Source organism: Vanellus vanellus, assembly GCF_965231255.1.
Source record: "Vanellus vanellus genome assembly, chromosome: 1".
Classification (NCBI taxonomy): domain Eukaryota; kingdom Metazoa; phylum Chordata; class Aves; order Charadriiformes; family Charadriidae; genus Vanellus; species Vanellus vanellus.
This window is the reverse complement of record NC_138905.1, coordinates 38,315,503-38,342,268: the sequence shown is the minus strand read 5'-3', so window position 1 is coordinate 38,342,268 and position 26,766 is coordinate 38,315,503. Positions and strand designations below refer to the sequence as shown.

The 26,766-nt window shown below is 36.5% G+C and overlaps 1 protein-coding gene across 1 annotated transcript in view; it reads right to left on the bottom strand.

Moving 5' to 3' along the window:
• LEMD3 (LEM domain containing 3) overlaps window positions 1–26,766 on the bottom strand; it is a 53,719-nt gene that overhangs the window by 4,934 nt on the left and 22,019 nt on the right. The window contains exons 2-10 of the mRNA XM_082498503.1: window positions 26,047–26,084; window positions 23,571–23,637; window positions 14,797–14,864; window positions 12,894–12,973; window positions 12,665–12,813; window positions 10,800–10,901; window positions 9,686–9,788; window positions 9,276–9,454; window positions 1,808–1,889 (exon numbers count right to left, since the gene is read on the bottom strand). Of these exons, the coding sequence (XP_082354629.1) occupies window positions 1,808–1,889; window positions 9,276–9,454; window positions 9,686–9,788; window positions 10,800–10,901; window positions 12,665–12,813; window positions 12,894–12,973; window positions 14,797–14,864; window positions 23,571–23,637; window positions 26,047–26,084 (868 nt within the window). The remainder of the gene's footprint in view (window positions 1–1,807; window positions 1,890–9,275; window positions 9,455–9,685; window positions 9,789–10,799; window positions 10,902–12,664; window positions 12,814–12,893; window positions 12,974–14,796; window positions 14,865–23,570; window positions 23,638–26,046; window positions 26,085–26,766) is intronic.

The following is a 26,766-nucleotide window of genomic DNA, read 5'->3' as shown; positions in this document are numbered from 1 at the left end:
AGTCCAGTAATGGAGTTTGGGCAACTTCCAAAAGAAAAGGTCTAAAAAAAAAAAAAAAAAAAATCGAATGTACTGGAAGTTGTACTGTTCAAATAGCTGACTGGACATAGACACTAAAGAGAAGTGCCTAAAGAGAACAACTCCTAGTCTATAAATTTTACTATTTTTTTTTAATGCACTTGCTGGGCACAGACTGGGTCAGTACTGAAAAACACTGAAGTTTACAGCAGAGATATAGCCTATTAGAGGGAGATAACATCTCAGTTACTAGGTTCCATTAACAACAGACATTTTGAACAGCTAACATTTTGAAACAAGAAAGTAACCAATACAGTATACCAATAAATATTACGGTGAGGCTTCAGGAATGGATTTATTTCAGTACTACTCAGACTAACCAATATAGTTCATGAAGTCTCCTTTGTAGCACAGACAATAAGGACATGACAATAAGGATGATCTTGCCTAAAATTCTCAGTAAATCTCATCTTTTATGTCAACCTCCTACAGGAAGATCAATTCGCCTCAAGAACAATGCCTAAAATTTCAGTCTTGCTCACCCTACTACAACCTGGAAGTTATGAAAGAAGCCATAGTTGGGGTCTCTGCCCATGATGGTCATTAAATCTTAAAGCCACTGAGAAAAACGAGTACTTCTCTATGCTATGGGTAACACTGTTCTCAGCTAAATTAGCTAACAGCTTTAGAATTAAGGCAAAGAACTAAAATTATTTAAGTGTGGCTAGAAACAGAAGTGAAAGAGCTGAAGAAATACATCCAAACTTTGCAATCACTTGTGTCAGTGCTCCAGTGTCCTCCTACTTCCTGCTATTCCCTATTCTAATCAATAGCTTTTATTTTCCACTGAACTTCTCGTATTCTTCAGTCCCAATCAGCATACCACTTTTACTCTGTAAGACAGCACAGCATCTCCATTTTTCCTTTATATAATCACATCAAGGAATAAATTACTTCAGAGGAGTTATAGGAGTTCCTGTATCTCTGCACTCGAGAAACTCAGCTTCAAAAATTAGAAAGGATTAGCTGGCAATAACCTATGTGTTAATCCCCAACTCCTAACATGATCTAGTCCGCAGCCAGTGGCGATACTAACAGGATAGTGGATAAAGCTTTAAAAGACTACCAAAAAATTAATTATTCTTCCTTAACTCTTGGCATGTGAAACAAGGCTTGTTACTTATTCATACGCGGTACATACTTTAGAATTATATTTGAGCATTAGAAGCCAGTACGTTGCACTGATTTGTTTAAAACCTTCCCACTACAAAAATCCATTTACTTCAAAACTAGGCTGTCACACTGCCACAAAGTAATAAATTATTTAAATTCAGCCTTTTAAATGCAAACTGTGCAAGCTCTAGAACAATCTAAATACTCCAGAATACTTAACTATACTTCAGAAACTTACAGTCTGTTGTTAGGTCACGAGTCTCCCCTGTCAGCTGATATAATCGAACATTTACAAAATTAATGAATGGAGAAAGATCAGTCATTGCTCCAAGTAGTTGAACTAAATGCCACACTCTTCAAGACATGACCCAAAGATACAAAGCAAGACAATGAAGGACAGAAGGCTGACAGCAAGATTATTTATGTCTTCTCATAGATGTTAAGAGGAAGATAAGAGGAAGATTTTTTTTTTTTTTGGTAAAACCCATTTGTTTCTTTTAAGGTATTCATGTTTACTCATTTCTGCCAAACCCCTGTCAGAGGAAAGAAATGGACCCTTAAAAAAAAAAAAAAAAAAAAAAAAAAAAGAAAGAGACAGGTAAGTAGTTTTACTTACATAACTGGATCAAACATATTGCGAATCTTTAGACATGGTGTCAAGCTATTCGGTGGTGAATTTCTTCTGTCTAGATGAAATGCTACAAAGAAAAATAAATTTAATGGTATTATGCTTGTCAATAAATACTATCTAGTTAACAAGGGTCAACTTTGTACATTAATGCCTCTCTGGTTTTACTCAAAAGAATACTTTCCTTCATATATGAAAAAGATTCAAGGAAATTAGGTTCCCCACAGTTTTCTACTGCACTGAAGAAAGTGTACCACACTTAACTGAATTTCTTAGATTTACAACATCTCCATTAAAAAAGATAATGCACCCTCTTACATCCAGACCACAGTACATGGGAGGAATTCAGGATATTTTAGAAAATACCATATAGTTGAAGATAAAGGATTTGCATTACATCACCACGAAAAGACAGATATTCTTAACATCTGGACCAAGTTTTTGGAGCTGCAGGTTAACCATTCCATTTTAACTGCCTGATGAATTTTAATTTCTTCCATTTTTGTGGCAATTTACTGCCCATCTGACTAAGAAATTGGGAAACAGATGCATGTTGTATTGCATCTGTATTGCATTAACAACTGTCAGGGAGCACTCTACAAGGATGGAGCTTTTTTAACCCTAAACGCTCTACACACATGACCAGAAGCTTGCAAAAACCTGAAGCGAAACACACCTGAGGATAACACAGATGTAAGAAGAAAAATGGAAATTAAAAATAGTGGAGTAACTCTTTCAAAACTGAACAATCCCATGAAATAAATTCTGAAGCTCTAAAATAAATATTAACTTCTCTAAAGTTCAGAAGTTCTACTTGTGGGAGTCGCAACAGAAGACTGCACCACAAGAAAAGGAATAAAGATTCAGAGAAGGTAGTTCCATGCCTTGAGAAGAGCCAACAAAGCAGCAACAGAAATGGAAGGGGATAACCTGGTAAAACAACTTCCAAGGCTTGAAGTAAGTTTTGCTTTGAAGACTTGAGATGAGTAGATTCAAGAGTTTAAACATAAGATTAAAAATCTCAACAAGACAAAATGGTGTTCCAAACTGATGCTAATTATTCTCCTTTTGCAATCCCTACTTTGAAAAAGTTTGACAGGTTCAAGATGCTACATTCCAAGTGTTAGAAGTCTCAGTTTTGGGCAGATGACACTATAGGTCTGTGCTCCTTACTGCTGACCTTTTAAAATAAAATCTTGCAAGTATATCCAAAATACATGAACACTGCTGCTCTTCTGTATGCCACCAAAACAAAACCCGTGTCACGCAGAAGAAATTCCGACATGTGGCAGACAATTCATGTGAAATACAAGCACTAACCAAGAGAAAATTCACTGCCTGCAGATAAGTCGTAGACAAACTTGTTCCTTACATAAATTTGAGGGAAAAAATAAATTACCTACTAGAAATTAGAAAAGGTGGCCTCCAAATCTAATATGGAACCTACCACAAGTTCCCCAAATAACTAAAAGTGTTCTTTTTAGAATATATACACACACAAAGTCCAAGTCACCAACACCTGTAACATTGTTTTGTCTCAGGAATAGATTTCTAAATATGCTGGTGACACTGCATCTATCTCTGAGCTGCCTATAGTTTAAGGACAAGTCCTTTTTCAATAGCACATGGTTTTGTAAAGTTTTTTGCCCTTGATTAAAAATTATACATAGGGTATACAAGAAAAACTTTACAGAACTAAGCAACATTGAAAAATAAATGGACTTACCTTACTCATGTAGGTTGGCTCCAGCAGATCAAGGGGAGGGGGGAGTGAAATGTCACCAGCATATTGTACACTGGGGCACCACACCATACTGGAGAACGTGATCTGGGGTGGCCTAGTCATGGACCTGGACCTGAAAAGGTGTGGGGTTGAGGAAGTTATGTGCTGATTGTTAATAGCTAGGTTTATTCAGCACATGGTTTTAATCCAAGGATAAAGAATAGTGAGGTTATTTGCAGAGACCCTAGGCCCAGATGATCAACATTTCTGCAAAGCTGTTTATGAACTAAAAAAAAAAGCCAATATTGTTCTTTAAGGCAGCCGCTACACCATTAAGCTATGCAAAACTAGCTAAATAGGGAATTCATGCTTTAGTGTAGATACCTATAGAAAAAAAAAAAAAGCTTTGCCTGTTCCAATTTCTAGTAATCTTGATGCCCTTTTGATTGAAAGATCTCCAGTGCTTGCAGAGATTACTTCAGCCAGAGCACACCACCAGCACAAAACTTAATGTAACATCATACTAGCAGGGCAAATGTGCCCAGGACAGTGCAGCATATGAAAATAAAGATGAATTCTGCTTTTTCTCAAAGATGTTTCAAAGCCATGGTAAATTAAAAGAAAGTTTTGCAACTTAGATGGAGTTTATGTGTAAGAAAAAAAATGGCCACAGAAATCAGTGAGGTACAAAATTAAGGCTAGCACAGTAACAACCATCAAAATGTACACCAGAAACAGGACCAAAAGGGGAGGCTAGGGAAGACAGTGGCAAGTTAAAAATAATGCTGTATCTACACAGCAAAATTCAAAGTAGCGTAGTTAACAGATGTCTCCAAATTTATTACCCATCTATAACAATTAATTTTCCCCCTCTCCCCAAAAGAATAAGTTTAAGTGACAAACCTATTCAGATTACAGTACTGATTATTTGAAAATTTACACTGGTGTGGTGCGTACAAAATATTCTCCCAATTAAGAGCATAAACAGAAATTCTTGCAGGACAACAGCAACCTACACCTAATTAACTAAGCACCTCACGTGTCATTCCTTTTCCTAAATAGGTCTCAACACTAAGACTTACAAGATGAGGGTAAAAAGGTGGAGATAAAATAGGAAAGCAGAAGCACAACTTTGTGCAGTAAGTCACTGACAAGAAAATTTTTAGGGCTGTCATAAATTCTCCTTGAGCACCTTCAAGAAAAGGAAGCCACTTTGTATTTCAATCACAGTGTACTTTGTTTTATTACCTTAAACTGAATATGACTATCATTCCAGATTCAAAGAACAGCAGCAGCTAAAAGCATGTGCTTTCAACCACCTCTTTATCACTGTGACTGGGAAATGTCTATGACGGAAGAAGTGGCTATTGTACAGACTTCAAAATGAACATCTAAGAAATCATAATACAGCTTTCTATACCTCTTGAATTACTACTGTATTATTGCTAAAGGGATTCCCCAGTATCATCACCACCATGGATTATATGACAGCCCAACAGATCTTTAGATGTGGATTTGATGCACCTGATAAGGTTGAACTCTTACGTCAAATACAGATAGCCATGTTTCTGAAGAAGAGATTTATTCATGTTCAGCCACAAATCACTGTAATTTAGTAAGTACTAATCCTTCTTATCAAAGGCAAGAACAAAAAGATAAAACATTTAGTTGAAAATGTTGAAGTTATGCACTTTCATACAACATGACATTCTTCGGTAAACAGGAAAGATGCTGAAATCAAAACACTACTGAATGCTTTTAAGAGAGGAGAGTGTGGTTGACTTGGGGTTTAATACAGTTAAGTTCAGCTATAGAAGACCAGCATGGGATGGATACAACATTTTACAACAAGCATAAAATCCACACTTTTCTTGAAATACTTAAGAACAGAAGGGGGTTTGTTTGGTTGTGGTTTTTTAACTTGGAGAAAGGATTATATTCTCACAAGCCGGGGAGGACGGGTGTCATTCACACAAGGTAACAGGTTATCTTCCATGCTGCAGGATGAAATATCACCCTAGATGTGGCACTTCAGAGAACCTCTTGTCTCCAGAGCTGTCAAGGCACTGTAGCTATTGCTGTTAGCTTAGCTACACTGGAGCTCTGCCTACCAATTTTTCTTTAGAGCTCCAGTTATCAAAGGCATGACAGGACAACAGTATCTGTTCTTTCAACAGCAAACCGAACACACTAGAAATATTCCCCTCCCCCCACGGCTTGATTTAATTAAATTACACTTTGGCATGATCAAGATTGTTTTTCAATCGACCATTCTCGTCAACTGTTTTTGAAACATCACTTATGTTTGTCCTTCATCCTACACTGAGCTTACCTACCTTTTTTTTTTTGACAGATTTAACTACTAGATACTGTAGATAATATTTCAAATAAAGTACACCATACTTTATCCTTGTTCAGTTAAAGAAAAAAAATCCTAAACTGCCAGTCAAAACACAGGCTGCATCCTGAAGGACTGGACAAAATACCACAGTGACGCTTTGAACTCTAGATGCCAGTACAGCCTAGATCTTCAGGCATGCTACAGGTCCTGTATTTAGAATGCATGCTATCATCCACCAACATCCTGGTACATACTGACAGGTCAAGAGGCTTTCTTCTTCAATTGCACATACTATTGGGCTCTATTACACAGCACTAACAGATCTCAGAAGGTTAAAACAACTGTGATCTTGAAATCTATTCACAAGATTCAAACCCAAGAATTCATTCTGATTTTATATGTACTGACTTTGTTCAGAACCTAGCAGTCTTGAAGAGTATTTAGGTTTATGAACTTCTACATTCAAACACCACAACTGGAGGATTAACTTAATTCCAGTTGACTTATACTTCCAAAAATTAAGAAAGTGACACACAGAGAATTCCTAACATTGGGAAAGAAACAACTGTGCAAGAAGTATGAGACTTCTGTAATGGAACTATTTCCAAGTCATATGAAAATGAGGAACACAAGATTGCCTTTGCCTGCTGACTATCAAGATATACAGAGCCCAAGCGACCTATGTCATTCCAGCCACTCCTATTTCCATGCCCTTCTGTTAGAGCCAAAGTATGCAATTTCAGTGCTTCAAAGATCTTTGCTGAACTACAAACATAACAAGAAAACTACTATTAAAAGAACTGAAACGGGATAGCTGTTAATATATCCTATTCAATAGAAAGCAGAGAGTCTTAAGTACATACTCTAGGTGACATACAGCTAAAAGATAAAATTATTTTGTCCACATTCACAATATGCTAAAGTAGGTATCAGATGCTCAAATTCAGATGGTACCTAACAGCAGCTACTACAGTAGCTGTCTTTCTAGGAAGTTTTGGAAACTACTGTTCTGTTGAGAGTCTTGAATGTATATTCCATGTAGCAAATCAGCACCTGAACGATCACACACTGAGAAGTCTTCCAGATGAAGAAAAACCCAGTCCAATTTCTAATGCAGGACAGAACATTGTGGAGTGATTTATACTGCAATCAAACAGGACAAGAAGAACTGAGAGCAAATGAGTAGTAAATGAGAAGCGGACTTTACTGTTTCACAGCCTGTATTGAACAATAAACTACATACAAGATTCAGCTTTACAATGTACATAGCTTCCGGAAGCTATGTTCAATTCAGGCGTTTGAAAACCGATCATAACAGTATTAGAGAGATGGAACAGAGACAGCTGTTGATGAAACCCACCATTTCTGCACTGCACCTAAAGCACTTGCACATCACTAATGAACAATGTCCTAGAAAGAAAAGGCTCTGCAACTCTTGTAATAATGTTACTATTCACATCTAAAATTTTGAGAAACTGAAATCATGTAATACAGTTGTCACAGCAGAATGCCACGTCGCTACTACTGCAACACAATGACTGCATAACCTCAAGCCTGCAGTAGTAGTCACAAGGTATTTTAAAAAAGTAGCCCTGATTTCCAAAGAATGATTTAAAAATGAGAAACAATGCTAAAACTTGTAGCATAACTTTGAGAAGTCTATGATATCCCAACTTTATATTTTGCATAGACAAACAAGAAATGGGTCCCAAGACTATTAAGACCCTCATCAGATAACATGCCAAGTATCTGCAAATGTCTCAAAATATTTGGCTTTTCAAGTTGACAAAGAATTGTTCGGTTTTGCTTTGAACTTAGAGAACAGCAAAAGTTAAGACCTGAGGGCTGAAGGCATACATAGAACTTATGAAAACATGCAAACGGTCTGGGACAAAACCAGAATGTTAGCAGTACTTTCACTCAGGCAACCAAGCTTGCTACGGCATAAATGTTCCAGGCCACAAAGAAGTTCTTTCTGTCTGTCTTTGGAAAGGAAATAATCATATTGGAAGGAGCTACTTTAAACTGTACCCTCTTTTATAAGAAACAATAAAAACATTTTTTCTTACAAATAAAAATGTATACCAGTAAAAAGCAAAAGAAGGAAGCCTATTACTACTTGCATTAGTTAAACTAAGACCAAAATTAGCATATTCAAGAAGAACATAGATGAGAGGGCAGTTGCTTGCCAGTGGGAATTTTTTTGTTGTCTAAGTGGGACTAGGAAGGGCAGAAAGTCTGTTTGGTTTTTAACTAGGCTTTTTTCAGCTTCTGGTTCAATGCCATAGAAGTCATGCATGATACACCTTGATAACATCCAGTATAAAAAGTTGAGCTAAAAACTGGAGAAGCAACCAATCCCTCCTCCCTCACCATCAAAATAAGCCAATGAGTTTATAAACTAGGATTCTGCACAGCATTTATTTCAGTCCCAGTGGAGAGAGAACACAGCATTACAGAACATAAGACAAGACAGACTCTTCAAGAGAGTCACAACATTTAAACAACCGGCAATTAAGATTTCACTTTAAACATTCACCTTCACACTCAGAAGTCACCATTGTTTTTTATTGTAGCTCAGAATTCAAGTCTTACAGCTTCAATTTTTCATTGACCAAAAAATAAAAAAAAAAACACCCCAAAAACTGAAGCTTAACATGAAGATAGGCAGAAACAAGAAGAACTAGGAAAAGATGACCACTGCAGACAGACAACTGCAAACCCACTGAATTCTTGCCACTTGGCTCTATGATAAAGCTGAAAAGTGACAGACCACTGCAAAATCCATGCATGACAACAGCCTCCTCTATTAAAGCAAATGCTTTGCTGCACCACAGAGCTTGAAATACAAATGCACAGTGTAGAAAAACGTTTATGACAGAAAGGAAGATGCTTAAAACCTATCTTCTGCTGATTAAGGAGTCTTTTGTCCCAGCAATTTCCCTTTCAAAATAAACATCTCTTCCTCCAAATTCTGTCTTTAGGTACCCGACTTAAATTTTAACAGTAGGAAACTCAAGTCAACAAGATCCAATTTACCTTTGCTCAGATACAACCAATTTACATTACTTCCAGTAAGTATAAGGCATGTGAGATCTTGACCAACTGAAGAGTATTTAGCAACGCATTTTGGCTACATGCCCTCTGCTGTATTTCTACAGTAGCTATAACAGACAAGCTCATTTTGCTTGAAAAAAAGGCAGACACTAAATGCACAGAAAAAGTACATATGTTGAACAAGATGACAGAGAAACAGCACTGACCATTAAGTATCGTTATGAAAGGTGTGAGAGAAAACAAGTCTTTCATGTTCAAGCAACAAAATACCATTTAGAAGTTAGATGCAGAAATTAGAACAATTACATTTGCAAAATATAACTGAACTTCAATACCTTGGCCTTGCCACACTTTCGATGGTATTACTAAAATTTTGTCACATGCTGCAGAAGGTTGCATCCATTTCCAAACCAAGAACTCGGCACCACCTATTCTTCGTGTCTCTGTGCGAACTCTAGATTCATTGGCTGCAAGAAAGTCAACTGCTCTACTCCAGACTTTCCTCATTTTCCTCCTTAAAAATTGAAGCAAGAATTACAAAGTTAGCTTTATAACAACCTGCATAGCTGACATCCAGCATGTAAGAGAAATCCAACGTTTTTTTCCCCAATCTGTGTCAGTAAGAATCTCCAAAATATTACACTACGCAACCTACTGCAATTAACTTAGTTAATTGACCAATTTATTTTTACTATTTTTTCTTACTTACACACAAGGAAATTCAGTACCTGTAGTGAGAACATACCTGTCCTGAGGTGGTATTAGAGAATCACGCACATGTAAAATAGGCATGTAAGGCTGCAAGTCTTTATTTTCAGAACACGCCTCACTGTGACTTCTTAGAACATCTGAGGATACCATAAGAAAAATGGGTAACTATGTAGTTCATGCAAATTCTGGCAATAAACAGCTACTCTGAAGACCCCTCTAAATTTCAGTTGTTCAACTTCAGGTGTTTTTGACATTTTGAAACATTTTTCCTCCTAACCATGCTGAAGGCAAATCAAGAAAACTAAGCACACACAGTGCCTAAGTACCCCAAATAACTTTGGAATAAAGGAAAATAGTTCTTGCAGTTACTCTTGCTTGATACTTTTAACTGTTAGCAAAGACAGCCACCTTTCAAAATAAAGTGCCTTCCCCCACCCCAACAAAATTGATTTGCAAACAAAAAAGGTAAGAAGATGGTAAAAACAGGGAAACAGGTCTGATTTGTCTACCATCTCTGTATTTAAGATGATTGCCATAGATGAAAGTACTAAGACAATTTAAGTAAAAATGCAGCCCAAATCAGAGCTTAAAAACTACAAACACAAACTACTGAAAACGTGGCTTCAAGTAGAAAGGCAGAATTTCAGAACTCAATTATGCATTCTATTTTAGTAACAATCTCTGCTCAAAATGGCTAATTAAACAGCTTCTTTTTCTATGAAAAGCCATTAAGGATGCAATTGAGAGCTAACACACATTTTAGGAGTGGATATTTTAGCCAAAGATAGCTGAAAAAATAGATACAGAAAGCAACACGTCACCATACTTTTAGTCAAGCATCACATTTATATTTGTTTTCAATAGTAAGATAAAATACCACCAAGTCAATGGGAATTTATTATAGCCATGTTGATGTAATTCACAAATTACAATCTTCATACCAAAAGATTTGATTAGGTTTAAAAGATGATTAAAAAAAAAAAAACAAAACTGAAACACATGAACCACACATTTCACCAAAAATTCTAACAGCATGACTGATGACTGACAACTATGCAGGCAGAAAACATAACTGAATTAATGCCAGTACTTTGGAAGCTTATACAGAGCTGATACAGATACATCACATGTGACTCCAGAAGCCATACCTATGATTTTTACCACCATATCATACATCTGCTTCGTTTCTTCTTCCTCTTTTGCCCAACGGTATTTCATGTAGTGCAAGACTCCCCAAACCATTGCTATACCTGCATTAACATGGATAATACTCTTTTAAACAGTATTAGAACATTTGTTACTTAAAATTTACAGCACATACTTCAGAAATTGGTTGATCTAGCTAACATTTTTAAATACTTCAAACTTCAAGGCTAGTGAAATACACTGTACTCACTGTCAATATTTTGCATTTTACTAACACATACTTAACACTTTGAAAAGCAGTTACCTTTAGAAAAACATTTAATTGTTTTAACAATAGCCTCATATCCCATGACCATAATTTGTAATTTTACCATTTGTGAAGAAAAACAGTAAAACAATTCTATTTGAAAAAATTCAAAGTCATATTGAGTCATATCAACTGACAATTCAGAACATACTAAGATTTAAAAATGCACAATATTCACTAATTCACAGACATGTCACATGCTTTAGATATACTGGTCAAAACTAATTAACTTGGACTGCTTTAGTTCAGCTACAGATTTGTATCTCTGTAAAGAAGTACTGCACTGTCTTTTTCTATTACTTAAAGATTATTCCCCAAAAGGACCATCTAGTTAGGAAGGCCAGCAGCATAAGTAGAAAATAAAAATCTTACTCCTTCTCCTATCTCGGGCTGAGGGCACCACTATACCCATGATCACATAACAATAGAGGAAAAAAAAAAGCAAACCGCACATACACAAATTATAGCTACATAGTTTGTTTCTCATACCAGTGATGGCAAGGAAATGTTAACCGATACATCAAGGAGACTGAGGGACACCATTTTAGACCAAAATGTGTGTCACTTAATGACAATACATCTAACAGTGGTTTATTTTTGAAAAGGTGCTTCATATTAACCTTAATTACAGATGAGAAAGTTGAGACACAGAGCAATTTGCTCAGCATGATGGACAAGACCAGCAGTTGACATGGATACTGAGTTTCATCTCCGCATCCCAATTCAACCCTCCTATTACCAGAAAGATGACAGTTTGCTTCTGATTCTTTTGGCTTGTCAAAAAGCTGCTGAAGAGGTCTCAAGTCTTCTGCTCATAAGCTTGGGATACTTAAGGGGTACTAGGATACTTAGATGTTAAATACTCAATAGGTGCATGAGATGAACTCTGCCATCTTCAATATTTCTAGCCAGCCACATGGAAAGGAGTGAAGTGTCTGCACTCAGCTGTACCATATTTTTATACTGCATAGTTTTCAGTATGGTTAAGAATTAAGTTTCAAATTATTTCAAGTTTATTTAACTAGAGAACTATCAAAGACTAAATTAATTAGTCTTACAAAAGGACTAGATACCTCTAAGACTATGTTGTAAAATGTAAGACTTTTTTGGTGACAACCATGTTGGGTATCCAACTTTTCCTAAAACTGGGAAAACCATCTTTTCTGTAGTTATGTTTCCAAAGTTCCCTGAACAACAGTGAAATATCACCAAAATTAAGGCTGTTGCATCTTTTTACTGAGCATTTTGCTTTTTCAAATTAGTTCAATGTGGAATTTTTGAAAGCTAGAAGGTGTTGCTTTGGCAGGTAGAAAAACAGAGTTCCTAAAGAATTAATATGTTCAGCTGACTACAGCAGCAGTGGATAGCAACCAATGTGAAAATACAGTGGTGCAACAGAAGTGGGAAGGAAACTGCATTGTAACCAAGGTACTGATAGGAACTCCAAGTTTTATGGTTGAACAAAAACTTTCTCTAAACATGCTGTTTACTTTTCCCTGTGCACTTACATAAACACAAGTTATAACAGAAAAAAAGATTTTTTTTTTTTAATTAACTTACCCAAAAACAATATTGATAATCTGTGAGTTACATTAATAAATGCACGGCGAAAACGACACCTGAAAGACATCTTTGGACTAGTGGATTCCAGATACTTCACATCTGTCACATTACTGACATGCATCTCATTAGGGTCATTGCCGAGACACCTATTCAAAAATATACAGTATTTATGAAAAAGGACACATTCTGTTAGAAGAAATTAAGTTAAGAAATAAAGGCCACTTACTTTATACCAACGTCTTCCCCACTATTCAAGATCCATTGTAATGCTGTGTTAAGTACACTTTCGTATTCTGGATCTAAATTCTGTCAAAAGACAAATATTAATGAGTAATTTGTAAATAAACAGAAAGTTATCTTGCCACAATAAAATTCAGATACTGCACAGAATAGTAGCCAAACCTATGTGGTTTTGTTCTTGATTCTTCAAATTTTGCATAAATGTCCACTGCACAAAGTTAATCTATACAAGCTATGAGCGGCTATCAGACTTACTAGCACTCCTCAAGTTAAGGACTGTTTGAAAATTCAAGCCACATTCACTGTTTTATTAACAATTCTAACCTACAGCAAGAAAAAAATTATTCAGCCACTAGGTGGTGCCCGTTGAAAATCTACTTCAGTAGTAAATAAATTTTAACTGCTGTTTTGCAAATAGTCCTGTGTTTGTGGTTCAAGAATTGATATTACTATATAGAAGTTGATTTTTTGTTTAAAAATTAGTTTATATCAGCTATCATAGGAGAACATTCACTGCTATCTGAGCTAAGGCTGTCTCCATAGTTCACCTTGCATGTTCTTCTGCAGAAAAAGAAAAGCAAAAATGGAAGTTACTATGGTATTTGAAATTATAATTTCCAGAAAGATTTATCTCCATCTTTTTTGAACTTCACATACTGTAACTGGCCTAGAATTAAAGGATAAGCACTTAAGAAAAAACAGTAACTGTTTTATTTTCACTTTGAAAGTAAAATATAAAGTTTTATAACTGAATACAAATTCTGCAACGGAGTGATATTATACTCCCAAAATGAGGAACTGTAGGGTGAAATGAGATTTTGTACAAAGTCACAATATTCATGTGAAATTTGAGCTTCTTATCAGAGCTAAAACAGTCCTTATGATAACAACTGTGATTCTTTCAGCACAACAGAGAGGTAAGACCATCAGTTATTTGGCATCAACTAAATTTTTTCCAGTGTATTCCCACAACTCACTGGTTTTAAGAGATATAGAATATCATAGCCAAACCGTAAACCTGTGTTAGCAACTTCTTCAGGATGCTCTTAACATTGCCCCTTTGTCTAGTACGTAAACATTTGCCAAAATGTAAAATTTCTATACATTGTATATGAAAAGTCACATCAGCTTAACTGCCGCCCCCGTTCAATCAAAGAAATCTTATACTCTCAGCCTTTTAAAAGCTTCAAGTAGTTTTCCACTGAAGGGTATACCGACATGGGCTAAAATAAACCCTACAGCTGTCAAGACAAGGCAAGAGTCATCTTTTATTTGGGGAGCGAGGCAAGAGAATGACAGCAGAGAGTGGGATTTCATAATACTGCACACCCATCAAATTAACAAAAAGGCCTTTTTTGACCATTTATACTATTTAAAGTATCAATGAACGGTGTCTCTGTACAGCTGCTGCTGTCAGGCCTGCTGCACAGATCCACACATCAACCTCTCCTCCCAAAGAAAGTAAGACAGTATCCTTTTCTACTATGTCTCAAAACATAGTACGCAGATTTCTGGAGAAGCTTCTAGAGATTTGAATTTTATAAATTTACAATTTTCATGTTGGTCAACAATCTCCATCAATTCAAATTATGCCCTCATGTTTTAACTAAAGGGGAAAAAAACCCGCATGCCATTGAAGCACTACTATCTACACTGTCATTGCAATTAAGCCAGTTTCTTTCACCTTTCCTCTCCCTTAAAACCTCGCTACACGCCCAAATAAAAATATTAATCAGCATACATTAAAGACATCAATTCCAAACATTTCCAAATAATATTCAATACTAAAGTAAATTTTAGTCAATACACTAGATATGAAACCAGGCCTTACAAATTATAAGTTACACAAATCTTATATAGAACCAATGAAAAATACCTCGTTTGCTTACTTTTAAATATGCAGCTGCCTCCTGGACGGTAAGATTTCTTTGAATAGAGCTGCCACATTCATGTTCCCCTGGTAAAATTAAACTTTTGTTTATTTTGGTCTGCTTATTACTGTATTATATAAAATAAAATCACCTAAACACAAGGTTATGGTTAACACAATCTGCACAAATAGCAGTAGCTCAACAATTCTCACAAGTTCCACTAAGAGTATGGAATAATCCCTGGACAAATTTCTCCTCCAAAAAAGTTAACACTGACAATTGTCACAGCTAATAGTATGTACAAATCACATCAATACAACTTCATGTACTGCTCAGAAAGCTTATTTTGGTATTTACACTGAAAGTAGAACAAAATGTAGTATGAAGAACTATCAAAGAGGACATTACCATAAAACAGTTGCTGTACCCTGACTCAACCTCTTCCAAGTAATTTCCATTTACTCTGAAACATGTATTATCTTCTATACAGACCAAGTTAGTTCCAGTTGCAACATATCCATAATATTATTTCAGGCACTATGAAGTTACTACATTCCAGATTAGTTAAAGTTATCACAATAACTCATCACCTTCCTGAACATGCACAAAAATCCCAATATTGCCTGAAACTGCTGGTTTTGCCATCCTCCTAATTCTTTTGGAAAGTATGCAGAAGTAGTCAGGAAATAAGGTGTTATATGCACAGTCAGTCCTCACAGCCATGTCCTACTATCTTCCTGATTTTCTTTGCTAAACTGAAGGTACCCAATTCATGCAAAAGGATGTAGCGACAGTCATGCCAACACAAAGTCACACAGAAAAGGAAATGGTCTAACACCAGTTTTATCTATCACTAGGCCATCATTTCTGAAGAACTGTCAGGGAGTAGCAAATAACTCTTTTTCCCCAATCTTTCTTTAAAAAATAAAAAACACCACAAACAACTTCGTATCTCTAACTATGCTTTTACTGTGCCAAAACAATAAAATAAGAAACAACAAATCCAGTCTTTCACTGGCTGAGGGTTACGCCTGTCTTACCTTCCTGAACTTATGCCAAGCTGTATTATTCCCAAAGCCACAGCAAGGCTACAAAAGTTTAAGATATTCATGTATATACAAAATACAAACCTTTCCTTATAACTCTTACAAAGTATTTAAAGTTGGAATTACTCCACACTGAAACATCCTTTATATGAAGCAACTTCAAGTATTAATTCCCTATACAAACAAGAACATTTGAGGCAATCTGAGCAAAAAATCAGGAAACACTAGCAAGTTATGGAGAAGCATCTTCATGTCCCATTCACAGTAGGGAGTTCCAAAGAAGTGTTTCTATGAAGCAAAAGTCCTCCTCAGACTGCTAAAGAAAAGTTTTGTTCAATGCACTTCAACAGATTTAAGTGAATTTGGCCTTGCAAGCACATCATAACAGGGACGTTCTTCTCTTACTGTTGGGTTATAGAGAAATAGGAACACTGTTTTTAAGAGTGCTCATATGCTATCCTGTCTAGAAGCACTGCTGGAACTAAGCCTGTGTGCATGCATGTATTTTCAATCAAGCACTGAGCAAAAAAGATATAACTTTAGAAATTCAGGGACCTGATAATTAACATGCAACATCTTAGACTTTCAAAGTGCCCAAGTCCACTGTAATAGCAAAACTACAAAGATCACTGGTGAAAAGTGATACCACCCTTCCCCAAAAACAGTCTGAATTTAGAAGTCAGCACCAGAACCAGAGTTGTGGCCTATTCCTGTATGTTATTTAGGCAGACATTCTTTTTGTGCAGCATAAACTCTACAACCTGTAAATTTACAGGTGTAATCATCAGTGATTTCGTGTTTCAAGATTAGCAGACTTAGGATAACTATATATCATACTCATACCATCTCTAGTGTAAACATTGTTTTAAATCTAGAACTGATGGAATAAATACAACAAACCCAAAATGTAACTCTGTAGAAGACATATGTACAGTCTCAATTGGGTATTAAGTTGTGTGACATGAGCAAATCTGATAAATATTCATCCATTTAAGCTTTTTTTCATTGTTTGGTAAGACCTGAAGTCTTCCTGGGGTCCTTGTAATACAGAAAAAGCAAGCCAGTCATAATTTGACCGAACAAAACAGCTTGTGAGAGCAGAGGGATGAGACCCTTCTGCTTAGGAGCTTTTGTTTGGGTTTTTTGTTTTTTAATTATCTAGGTAAGCAGGAAAGTTCATATATGAAATATGAAAGGATATAACGGGCAAGGTTAATACACAGAAAAGAAAACAAACAAAACACACAAGCAGGAGACCAGACTGTGAAAAATGAATTCTTAAAAATAAGTTTCAGAATTCGTTTTGGATTTTCAATCTTGTAAGAGATAATATTGTATTCTCATAAGACAATAAAAAGCTCCCTTAGATGGGAGACTAGTGGATTACTTTAGTAGTTTTAAATTCTAATCTTTTTTGTCTTCTTCCAGGAATTACTTTTATGCAGTATGCAGCATGCAGCCACCACACTGATTTCACAGCTTCTGGTCTCATCTTCAAAAACCAGTAGACAGCTTCTTTGCAGTCCTGCTTCTGATTTTTTCTTTTTCAGACTATATTCTGTCTGAACAAGTTTAACAGTTAAAAATGCCTTTGCTGTCTAGGCTCTGACAATGTCTGAGCCCCATCAGTTCAAATTACCCTCATGCAATGCTGGGGGGAGAAAAAAAGTCACTTTCATCTTGCCTCCCACTCTTTAAATGAGTAAGCTAATCAGAGTTAGAGTTTCAGTCCTGTACAAAAAGCTGTTGGAGATGCAGTTTCTCATTCTAACCCATCTATTGCTAAGAACCATTTAACAGCTTTCTTCTGAGAAACTCATGAATTTGAAAGCCTCCAGAAAGTTAGGCAATTCACAAGTCAGACAACCTTCTGTTTTACTGCAAACAGCAGGATATTCCTATATGCCATTTCAGTCACTGCTTTAGCTAATAGTTCTGCAAATGAAGGCTTACTTTGAATAACTTTGGTGCAATCATTAACCACTTGGCATGAAAACCCACTTTCCATAGTCTGAGCCAAAAATGTTTCCCAACTGTTCCATGTGAGGCCCTATATCCAGGAATAAAACTGAAGCAGAGGGAAAAAAACTTTACACAGGTCTGCTGCAAGATAAGTCTAAGCTCTTGGTAAAAACTGCCCCTCTGTTAAAACGTCTATTGCGAGCTTACAGAAAGCATGGATCTTTGTGCTCAAACTTTTCTTGGGCACAGATCACTTGGATTTCAAGTGCAATCAGAGAACCATTCTACTTGCCTTTGTAGGGAGGCAATAGGTAACACATCCCAGCAAGGATCACAAAATTACCTTTATGTTATTGTACTTGGGCAAGCCACATAAGAAGTTGAGTTCTTCTAGAAATACTAACAAAATGCAACTAAAGCCTCAGTTTAAAAAAAACCAAACATTTAAGTATGTTCTCACAATTGCTTTCAATACAGAAAATAAGTCAGATCTGCTTTTCCAGGCAGGCTAGAATATTTGAAACTGACTTTCATTTGGGCATTTAGTTTAATTTATGAGCTGCAGGATATACACTTAACAGAAATATTCAAAAATTTAAAATATTTGCTTTACAATGTACATCATTCTCTTAAAGTACCAGAACCAAAACCCACTGGAAATCTAATACTTTAAGGAAGACATGGATTTAGCACAGATCTCTAGCTTATATTGTGATGTGACATAGTCAACCAATATAAAAAGCAAACAGTGTATAAAACATTTGTTTAGCAGGTCTCATGCTTACAGGTTACTTGCAGCAGGACACTAAAGCGGGTAGCTGAAGAAAAGCAAGCGCAGAACAAGTGTTGTGAGAGCAAGTAAGAATGCCTAATCTCCCCAAGGCAAATTCAACAGTTTAGTAACACTGTTGAAAACCAAAACTTGCTAAATAGTCTTTAAATCACTGGTCAGAAACAGCACAGTATCAGTTACCTGAAGAACTAAAGATTAAGGAGAATGACAGAACAGAGAGCCCATAGCTGGCATTTGAAATTAATATTAAGTAATATCTAGTGTTTTGCCAGGATTTTCTTCCAGCCATGGATTAATCAGTAAGCTTTATTACATATGGAAGTCTAATCCCCTCCCCCCCCCGCATCTCAAGGACCCGTGTTGTCCATTAGCTCAGAAGGAAACCATCTAAATCTGATAGATCATCACTCTGGGGAGAATGCCAAGCAAAAGAAACATCTAACTAGAAAAAAAAAAAATCTGTACAAGAAAGTAGGGTCATACCTGTGGGGAGCTGGCTACTTCTTGTGGATATAGGGGTTAGGTTTATTCATTTTGCAAGCCTGACTGAAAATAGACATGATCTATTGAAGTCTCTCCATGAAAGACCAAAACATCCAGTAATTAACATATGTCTGAAGGAAGTCTAATTTAAATAAAGCACATGTTTTGGTTTAGGATAAAATGTTAGGCACTGAAATATATATGTCTATAAAAAAGTTGCTGCTTTGAAGAAAGGCTGAACCATTAGACAGGAACACAAACTTCAACTCAAAACAGGATGAGTAGATACTGCTTCTGCCTCTAGTTTCTTGTGAGGTAGGCATTACTCACCACAGGTTTGGCAGACTAGTAATTCTGAGAACAGTGATGCATTAAAGGCAATCTATTTTTATATAGGATAATTAAATCATTTTACATCATATCAGAGCACCACAGTACAGAATAGGCATCTACAGTTGGAACATAGTATATTAACTCATAAAATTAACGAAATGTTACCCTGACTTTCAGAGTTTTACCTTCTAAAAATAAAAGCTCCATCACTTGCTCCCCAATTGAAGTTGACAAGGCAAGAAATTATCTCAGTAAAAGTAGAAAATGTCTAGTAAAACAACGTGGGCTCGAAAACAAATTCTGCATTGACCATCTTTATGGTAGTCAAGATGTTGAATAAAGCTTAACAGAACAGACTATTGCAAGTTTCCAGCCTGCCTTTTTAACATTAATAGTTATAACATGAACAAATGATTCATAGCCAAGTATGAAATGAGAGAAACTTTTCCAAGTATGTGACAGAGAGACCTGAAAAGCATCACTTTTAGTAAAACTATATTCCTTTACTTCTCTCTTTTGAAGTGATGCACTGCGTACAAGATCAACACTTTTAAACTGTGCATCTTTAACAGCTTCCCCTGTTCTATAACTTTTAAACAGCTTCCAGATATTGTGCCAGGTCTACATCAATATGGTATTCAAAAGTGGATGGCAGACTTCTTCCTCGCATACCTTAAGAAACTTGGCATTGAGGATAACTTCTGTCTAAATACAGTTGAATTAGGTCATTCTTCAGGCTGTATGAAAGCTACTCTGCTGAGCAACCAGGTAATCTCATGATACAGCTTCAGTTTTGGGGATCGTCTAACCAGAAAGTATAGCTGTACTTTTTTTGAAAGTAAGTACTGAAGAGTCTCCTGGCCAGGAATAGACTAAGAGATTAAAGCACCTTTGAGACCTGGGAAAGAAAGCAGTCATCTTGAAGCATATACATTCCTCTCATAAGGCAGACAGGTAAACATTTTTGTAACTGTACATGCACATAAGTAAGTCCCAGCTAATGAAGAAAACTCCCTTTCTTTCACATAGAAATGAGGTGCCAAACCTTTTTGTCCGGGGAAGTACACTGCTTACTGTATGGCCACTGGAGGACCAGATGACACTGAGAACAGCAAGCTGTTACGTTTTCTTTTCAAAAGAAGGAGGGAAGTAGCATAACCCATTACTTCCTCTTCACACAAGTCAAGGCTCTACTGCACACAGCTGTGGGTCTTGTAAGACATTCCTATGCACCACAGGTTGGCTACCCCACATGGGAAAAAAAAAAATCTTTTGGCCCAAATGATTTATAGTACAGAATTATCTACTACCATCTATTAAGTATGAAACAGTTTGAAACAAAAATGTATCAAGATGTAATTGACGTGTGAAAGAGCAACACTGCAAGGTATTCACAGTCAGAAAGAAACAAAACGAAGACTAAAGCAACTACTATTTTGCATGCACTCAGGTTAACCATCATTCTTTCATTATTTCTTGGGTTAAAGAATAAAGTAAACAAGAAGAAATTTGTGGGTTCTGTTCAAGTAACTATTTTATTCACTGCAAATATTGTAAATGTTCTGGAAACAAAAAGCTTCTGCAGAAAGCTTTTAGGAAAGGGAGCAGAATCAAGCCCATGTGATCCAAGACGAAATGGTTAGTGACCTGCTACACCACTTAGACACACACAAGTCTAGGGGGCTGGATGGGATCCACCCAAGGGTACCGAGGGAGCTGGCGGAAGCGCTCACCAAGCCACTTCCCATCATTTATCAGCAGTCCTGGCTAACCAGGGACATCCCAGTTGACTAGAAGATAGCAAGTGTGACACCCATCTACAAGAAGGGCTGGAATGAGGACCCAGGGAACTACAAGCCTGTCAGTCTTACCTCAGTGCCAGGGAAGGTTATGGAGCAGATCATCGTAAGAGCTATCACATGGCACGTACAGGACAAACAGGTGATCAGGTCCAGTCACCATGCATTTATGAAAGGCAGGTCCTGCTTGACTAACCTGATCTGCTTCTACGACAAGGTAACCCATTTAGTGGGCAAAGGAAAGGCTGTGGATGTTACTTACCTGGATTTTAATAAAGCCTTTGACACTATTTGCCACAGCATTCTCCTAGAAAAACTGGCTGCTCATGGTTTCGATGGGTGTATGCTTCACTGGGTAAAAAACTGACTGGATGGCCAGGCCCAAAGAGTTGTGCTGAATGGGGTTATAGCCAGTTGGTGGCCAGTCACCAGTTGTGTTCCCTAGGGCACAATACTGGGACCAGTTCTGTTTAGTATCTTTATCAACAATCTGGACTAGGGGATCGAGTGCACCCTCAGTAAGTTTGCAGACAACACCAAGTTGGGCAGGAACATTGATCTGCTTGAAGGTAGGAAGGCTCTACAGAGGCATCTGGACAGGCTGGATCGATGGGCGGAGGCCAACAGTATGATGTTAAACAAGGCCAAGTGGCTGGAAAGCTGTCATCAGAAAAGGACCCAAGGGTGGTAGTCAACAGCCATCTGAATATGAGCCAGCAGTGTGCCCAGGTGGCCAAGAAGGCAATAACATCCTAGCCTGTATGAGAAAGAGCATGGCCAGCAGGACTGGGGAAGCGATTGTCCCCCTGTACTCAGCACTGGTGAGGCCGCACCTCGAATACTGTGTTCAGTTCTGGACCCTCACTACAAGAAAGACACTGAGATGCTGGAGTGTGTCCACAGAAGGGCAATGAAGCTGGCGAGGGGTCTAGAGCACAAGTCTTATGAGGAGCAGCTGAGTGAACTGGGGTTGTTTAGCCTGGAGAAAAGGAGGCTCAGGGAAGACCTTATTGCTCTGTATGACTACCTGAAAGGAGGTTGTAGTGAGGTAGGGGTCGGTCTCTTCTCCCACCTAACAAGTGACAGGACAAGAAGAAACGGCATCAAGTTGCACCAGGGGAGGTTTAGGTTGGATATTAGGAAATATTTCTTCCCTGAAAGGGTTATCAAACATTGGGACAGGCTGCCCAGGGAAGTGGTGGATACCTCATCCCTGAAGGTATTCAAAAGACATGTAGACATGGTGCTTAGGGACATGGTTTAGTGGTGGTTCTGTCAGTGTTAGGCTGATGGTTGTACTTGATGATCTTAAAGGTCTCTTCCAACCGAAATGATTCTAGGATTCTAAGGTTACTCATGCAATTTAAAAAGTATTACAGAGCTGCTCAAATTTCTCACAGATTTTCTATATAGCCCTGACATACTAAATTGTTAGCTTCATATCTGACACAGAGTTGTTTCCACATTTTTTTTTTTTTTTAATGTTTAAGAAGTGTCTATAGCATCTGATAATAGTGGGAAAGACTTCTTGGTGAACCTTGCTGTTGTGAAACAAATAGTTGGCACAAAGAACAGTAAGGCTTAAAAAACAAAAACTGAACCACTGCCTCCTAAACATATTATGGATTAAATAAGCAAGGGTGATAAACAAATGGCTTAATAGTCATGAAATGGATTCTGCTGTAACTCACACTCACCAGATGCCAAAATAATAAACAGTCTTAACTCTATTATTTCCTGATTGTGATGTGTATATATCTCTGCAGTTTAAAGCTGTGTTAATTATGACTCCAGGCAACAGAACTGTATTTTTACTGTGAATATTCAATAATTAATACTAATCCTAAACACCAACTCTGACACATTACTATGTACAGTACTTTTCAATACTATATAATTAGTATGGTTAAGTTGGACTATGTTGTCTAACAAGGCAATCTTGTTCAACCACTACTGTTCACTGTATTAGTAAGCACTGTCTGATTGTTGTGAAATATTTTGGTCTTCAGACATTTTTTCACTATAGTGAAATAACCACTTTTAAAAGAAATACATATTCCTCTCCACATATAGCATATTTAAACCTTTTAATGAGAACAGATTAATAAAGGGTTAAGACATTAGATCAAAAACTATACAGGATCACAATATTCAACAGCCTATCCCGTTAACTAAAAAATGCTGCAATAAAAGGTGCTATACTGGTGAAAAAGGCAGTGTAATTGAACTAGAAATGGGATTTCCAGTTTCCCAAAAATGGAACTTTAACTGGCTCAGGGACCCAGCATATATCCGTTGTTGCAAATCACTATCTGAGCATAGACTTCTTTGTAGCTGTTGCCATAACACTTAGTCACAATATTTTTAAAGTGTTACCTGCTACTTGTGCCAATTTATCATGAAGTGCATATAAGCTGTTCATCATGAGACTTATGTCATCTTCCTAGAATTAGAAAAACACATTAATGTTAAAACAAACATTCATAGAGATGTATTTTCTTCCATTTAGCCCCAAAATCTTTATATATCGGGGGGGGGGAGGTTTTACACATACAGGTGGAAAGCTGTAGTGTTTCACACATCAACAATGATGCAAGTAGTATATTTTGAATCAAAGTGTTCATAATATTGATTTTTCAGATCCTGACTGAAACTAAACTAGATTGCAGCCTGGACTCCGATGAATCTGCCAGTTAAAAGTGACAACTCAAAAGGTTATTTTAATACTACTGAGAGAATAGTGCAATGACCCAAAAGAAGTTTGGTAGGTTGGTTGGTTTTTTTGTTTGGTTTTGGGGGGGTGGTTTTTTTTTTTTTTATATATCTGCCATGTGAAAATAAAAGTTTTATTCTTAATAAATGTGCAGTGACAAGCCACACTGAAGCACCGGCTACTCATATTCCCACATAAAATTCAGAGCAAAGATTTTTGCTGTCTGTCTTCAAACTACAGTAACGTAATTAAAAAACAAAACAGCAACAACAAAAAAAGAGCTGCAGACAATACAATCTTGTTGATAGTTCCTACGTATGCCACTAGTATAAAAAGGCCTAATTCCCAAAACAAGCATGAATATGAAATGCCATATAATTACTTACAGTGGAGTAAAACTTTTTTACCAAGATATTGAGCAATTTCATTGAAATATATCCAGAAACATTTTATATTAGAATGAATTATTCAAAATACAAGGATAAGGAACCTGCAATTACATACAATGAGTACTAAAGGCCATTCTAAACCATGTTTTTGTTTGTTTTTTAAGTTGGCTCTGACTCCTGGAGCAGAATCAAATGCTGAGATAAGACTAGAGCCTTTATTCAGAAAATATGCAAGGAAAGTAATTTTCCAGTTTGTGCATCTGCTGGTTATACTCACATTGAAAAAGATTAAACATATTTTAAGTTTCATTCCCTGATGCACCAGCATTGTGTGACAATTTTAAAATCTAAATGCTCCAATTTTTTTCCATAAGAAAACTACTACCAAATAACAGAACGCTACTTTCATTGATCAAACATTTGACAAATCAATTCCCATAGACGGTATCAACCAGCATCACCTCTCCTTATTCTGGTCCTACAAAAATCATCGAGATTAAATTGATATAGTTGATACTTCTCAGGAAATTAACCAACCTTATTAACTCATTTCCTGGCTGGAAAATACTGGGCATGGCAGAAAAGGAAAATCAGTCCTCTACTACACGCACACACATGACTTCACTAATAGCTACACTGAGACACACACATGTGAAATATTTTTGTGTCAAAATTATTTTTTCTTACATTAATGGTCAGACCACATAAAGGAAGGAACTGAACAATATGACCTTCATAGCTAATGGACAATCAAGCATGGAGTAGGATTACTATGGAACAATACAGAAGAAACACAGGAGAAAGTAACATAAACAGGTTCTCAAGCTGTCAAGTTCAGAGCACAAGATGCATTCTCTCTGCACTACTAAAGTAATTCTGAAAGAAACCTCAGAATTTACTCCACAAAATTCAATTTATTCAAAAGATACATTTTCTTCCCAAGTAACTAGCCAAGGCCACCTACCTAAAATACAGTTATTCACTTTTTCAGAGCTCAATCCTAGACAAAAAAAAACCCAAACAAAACAAAAACCAACCAACCAAAAAAAAAGAGAAAAAAAAAACCACAACAAAACCCACTACACAATTATCTGGTAATACTTGCTTATATATGCCTAGCAAAAGCAGATCACTATGTTTACAGTCCAGGCAGAAAGACTGAAGGCCAGAAGAGAGAACCACCAAAACACATGCTGAAGAACTACAGATAATATAGAAAACAATTTTTGAGACATCACCATTAAAGGAATCCCAATATTCCAGTTGAAAGAGTGAATATAGGAACAAGTAACAGAATAGAATCAAGGTGAAAAAGAAACTTTTTAATCCATTTTCTGAAGGAGGCTAACCCTTGCTCTTCTACGGCACTAAATAAGATGCTGGAGTTTCAAGTCAATCATCTCTTACTAGCTGTCCTTTCAAGGCTGACAAGCCAAATGGCAACAGTAAGAGATAAACTGATAAATTAAGCATTGAAACTTAAAACAACATATTTTTTCCTCAGAGCTCTACAACACAAATTATGTAACATTTTCTTAGTATATAAAGCAACCAGCATGCCCCCACCAAATGTTGTAATCCTAGTTATATTGCCAGAGATAAAAACAAAGAAATTAAAACATTAAAGTTGTAAGAAGTGCATTCATCTCAAGCAAAACATTCTGAAACTGCATCCTTCTTCACAGATCTATGTTGTTTTTATATAATCATTTGACAGATTAAAAAAAAAATATTAAGTGGTTTTACTTACTGTTATTTTTTTAAGTTCTTCACTGAAGGAATTCTTGACTGTCAAAAAGAGAGAAAAAAAAAATAATCAATCGTTCTAGAGTCTGAAAATACTAAAATGTATACCAACACTGTAGCTTTAGGACAACACTGCAATCTTTAAATAAAAACAAGCAACTCCCTAATATGACAAATAACAATTAGGCAGCTATTAACCTTTCACTTAACTCTGCATTTGGTACTGCACTATACTAGCATTTACATTAAACCAGAATCTTGTATACCTGCAAATTTCACAGCTCTTTCCGTGCAAACAAAACTGTGCTTGCCATTTGCAAAATTCTTACTTTAATGACTCAATTGCATTGAAATCATAATTTGAACTTTCTAGTGTCCAGTTTAAAAAAATTAAACTATTTTTTTTTACTAAGCAATAATCCATACAACACAAAGTTGTACAACTCATCAGCATTTTCTATTTTGACAAGAGATGACATATTCAGAGCTCAGGTGAAAAGTACAATGTTACTAAATGACCATTCCTTCCTTTCTAAATGGAAGTTTCCACAGCTCCTAAAAATGTTAAGTGTATCTACTATATTCCTCTTGGCAAAAAAAAAAAAAAAAAAAATTAAAAAAATGTATTTTTCAAGGAAGAGAAGCTAAAGTCAGATAAGTAATTTGCACTATGTTTCCAATTAAGACCAACCAGCTGGTAACTAAAAAGTTCCCAAGGCAGGAA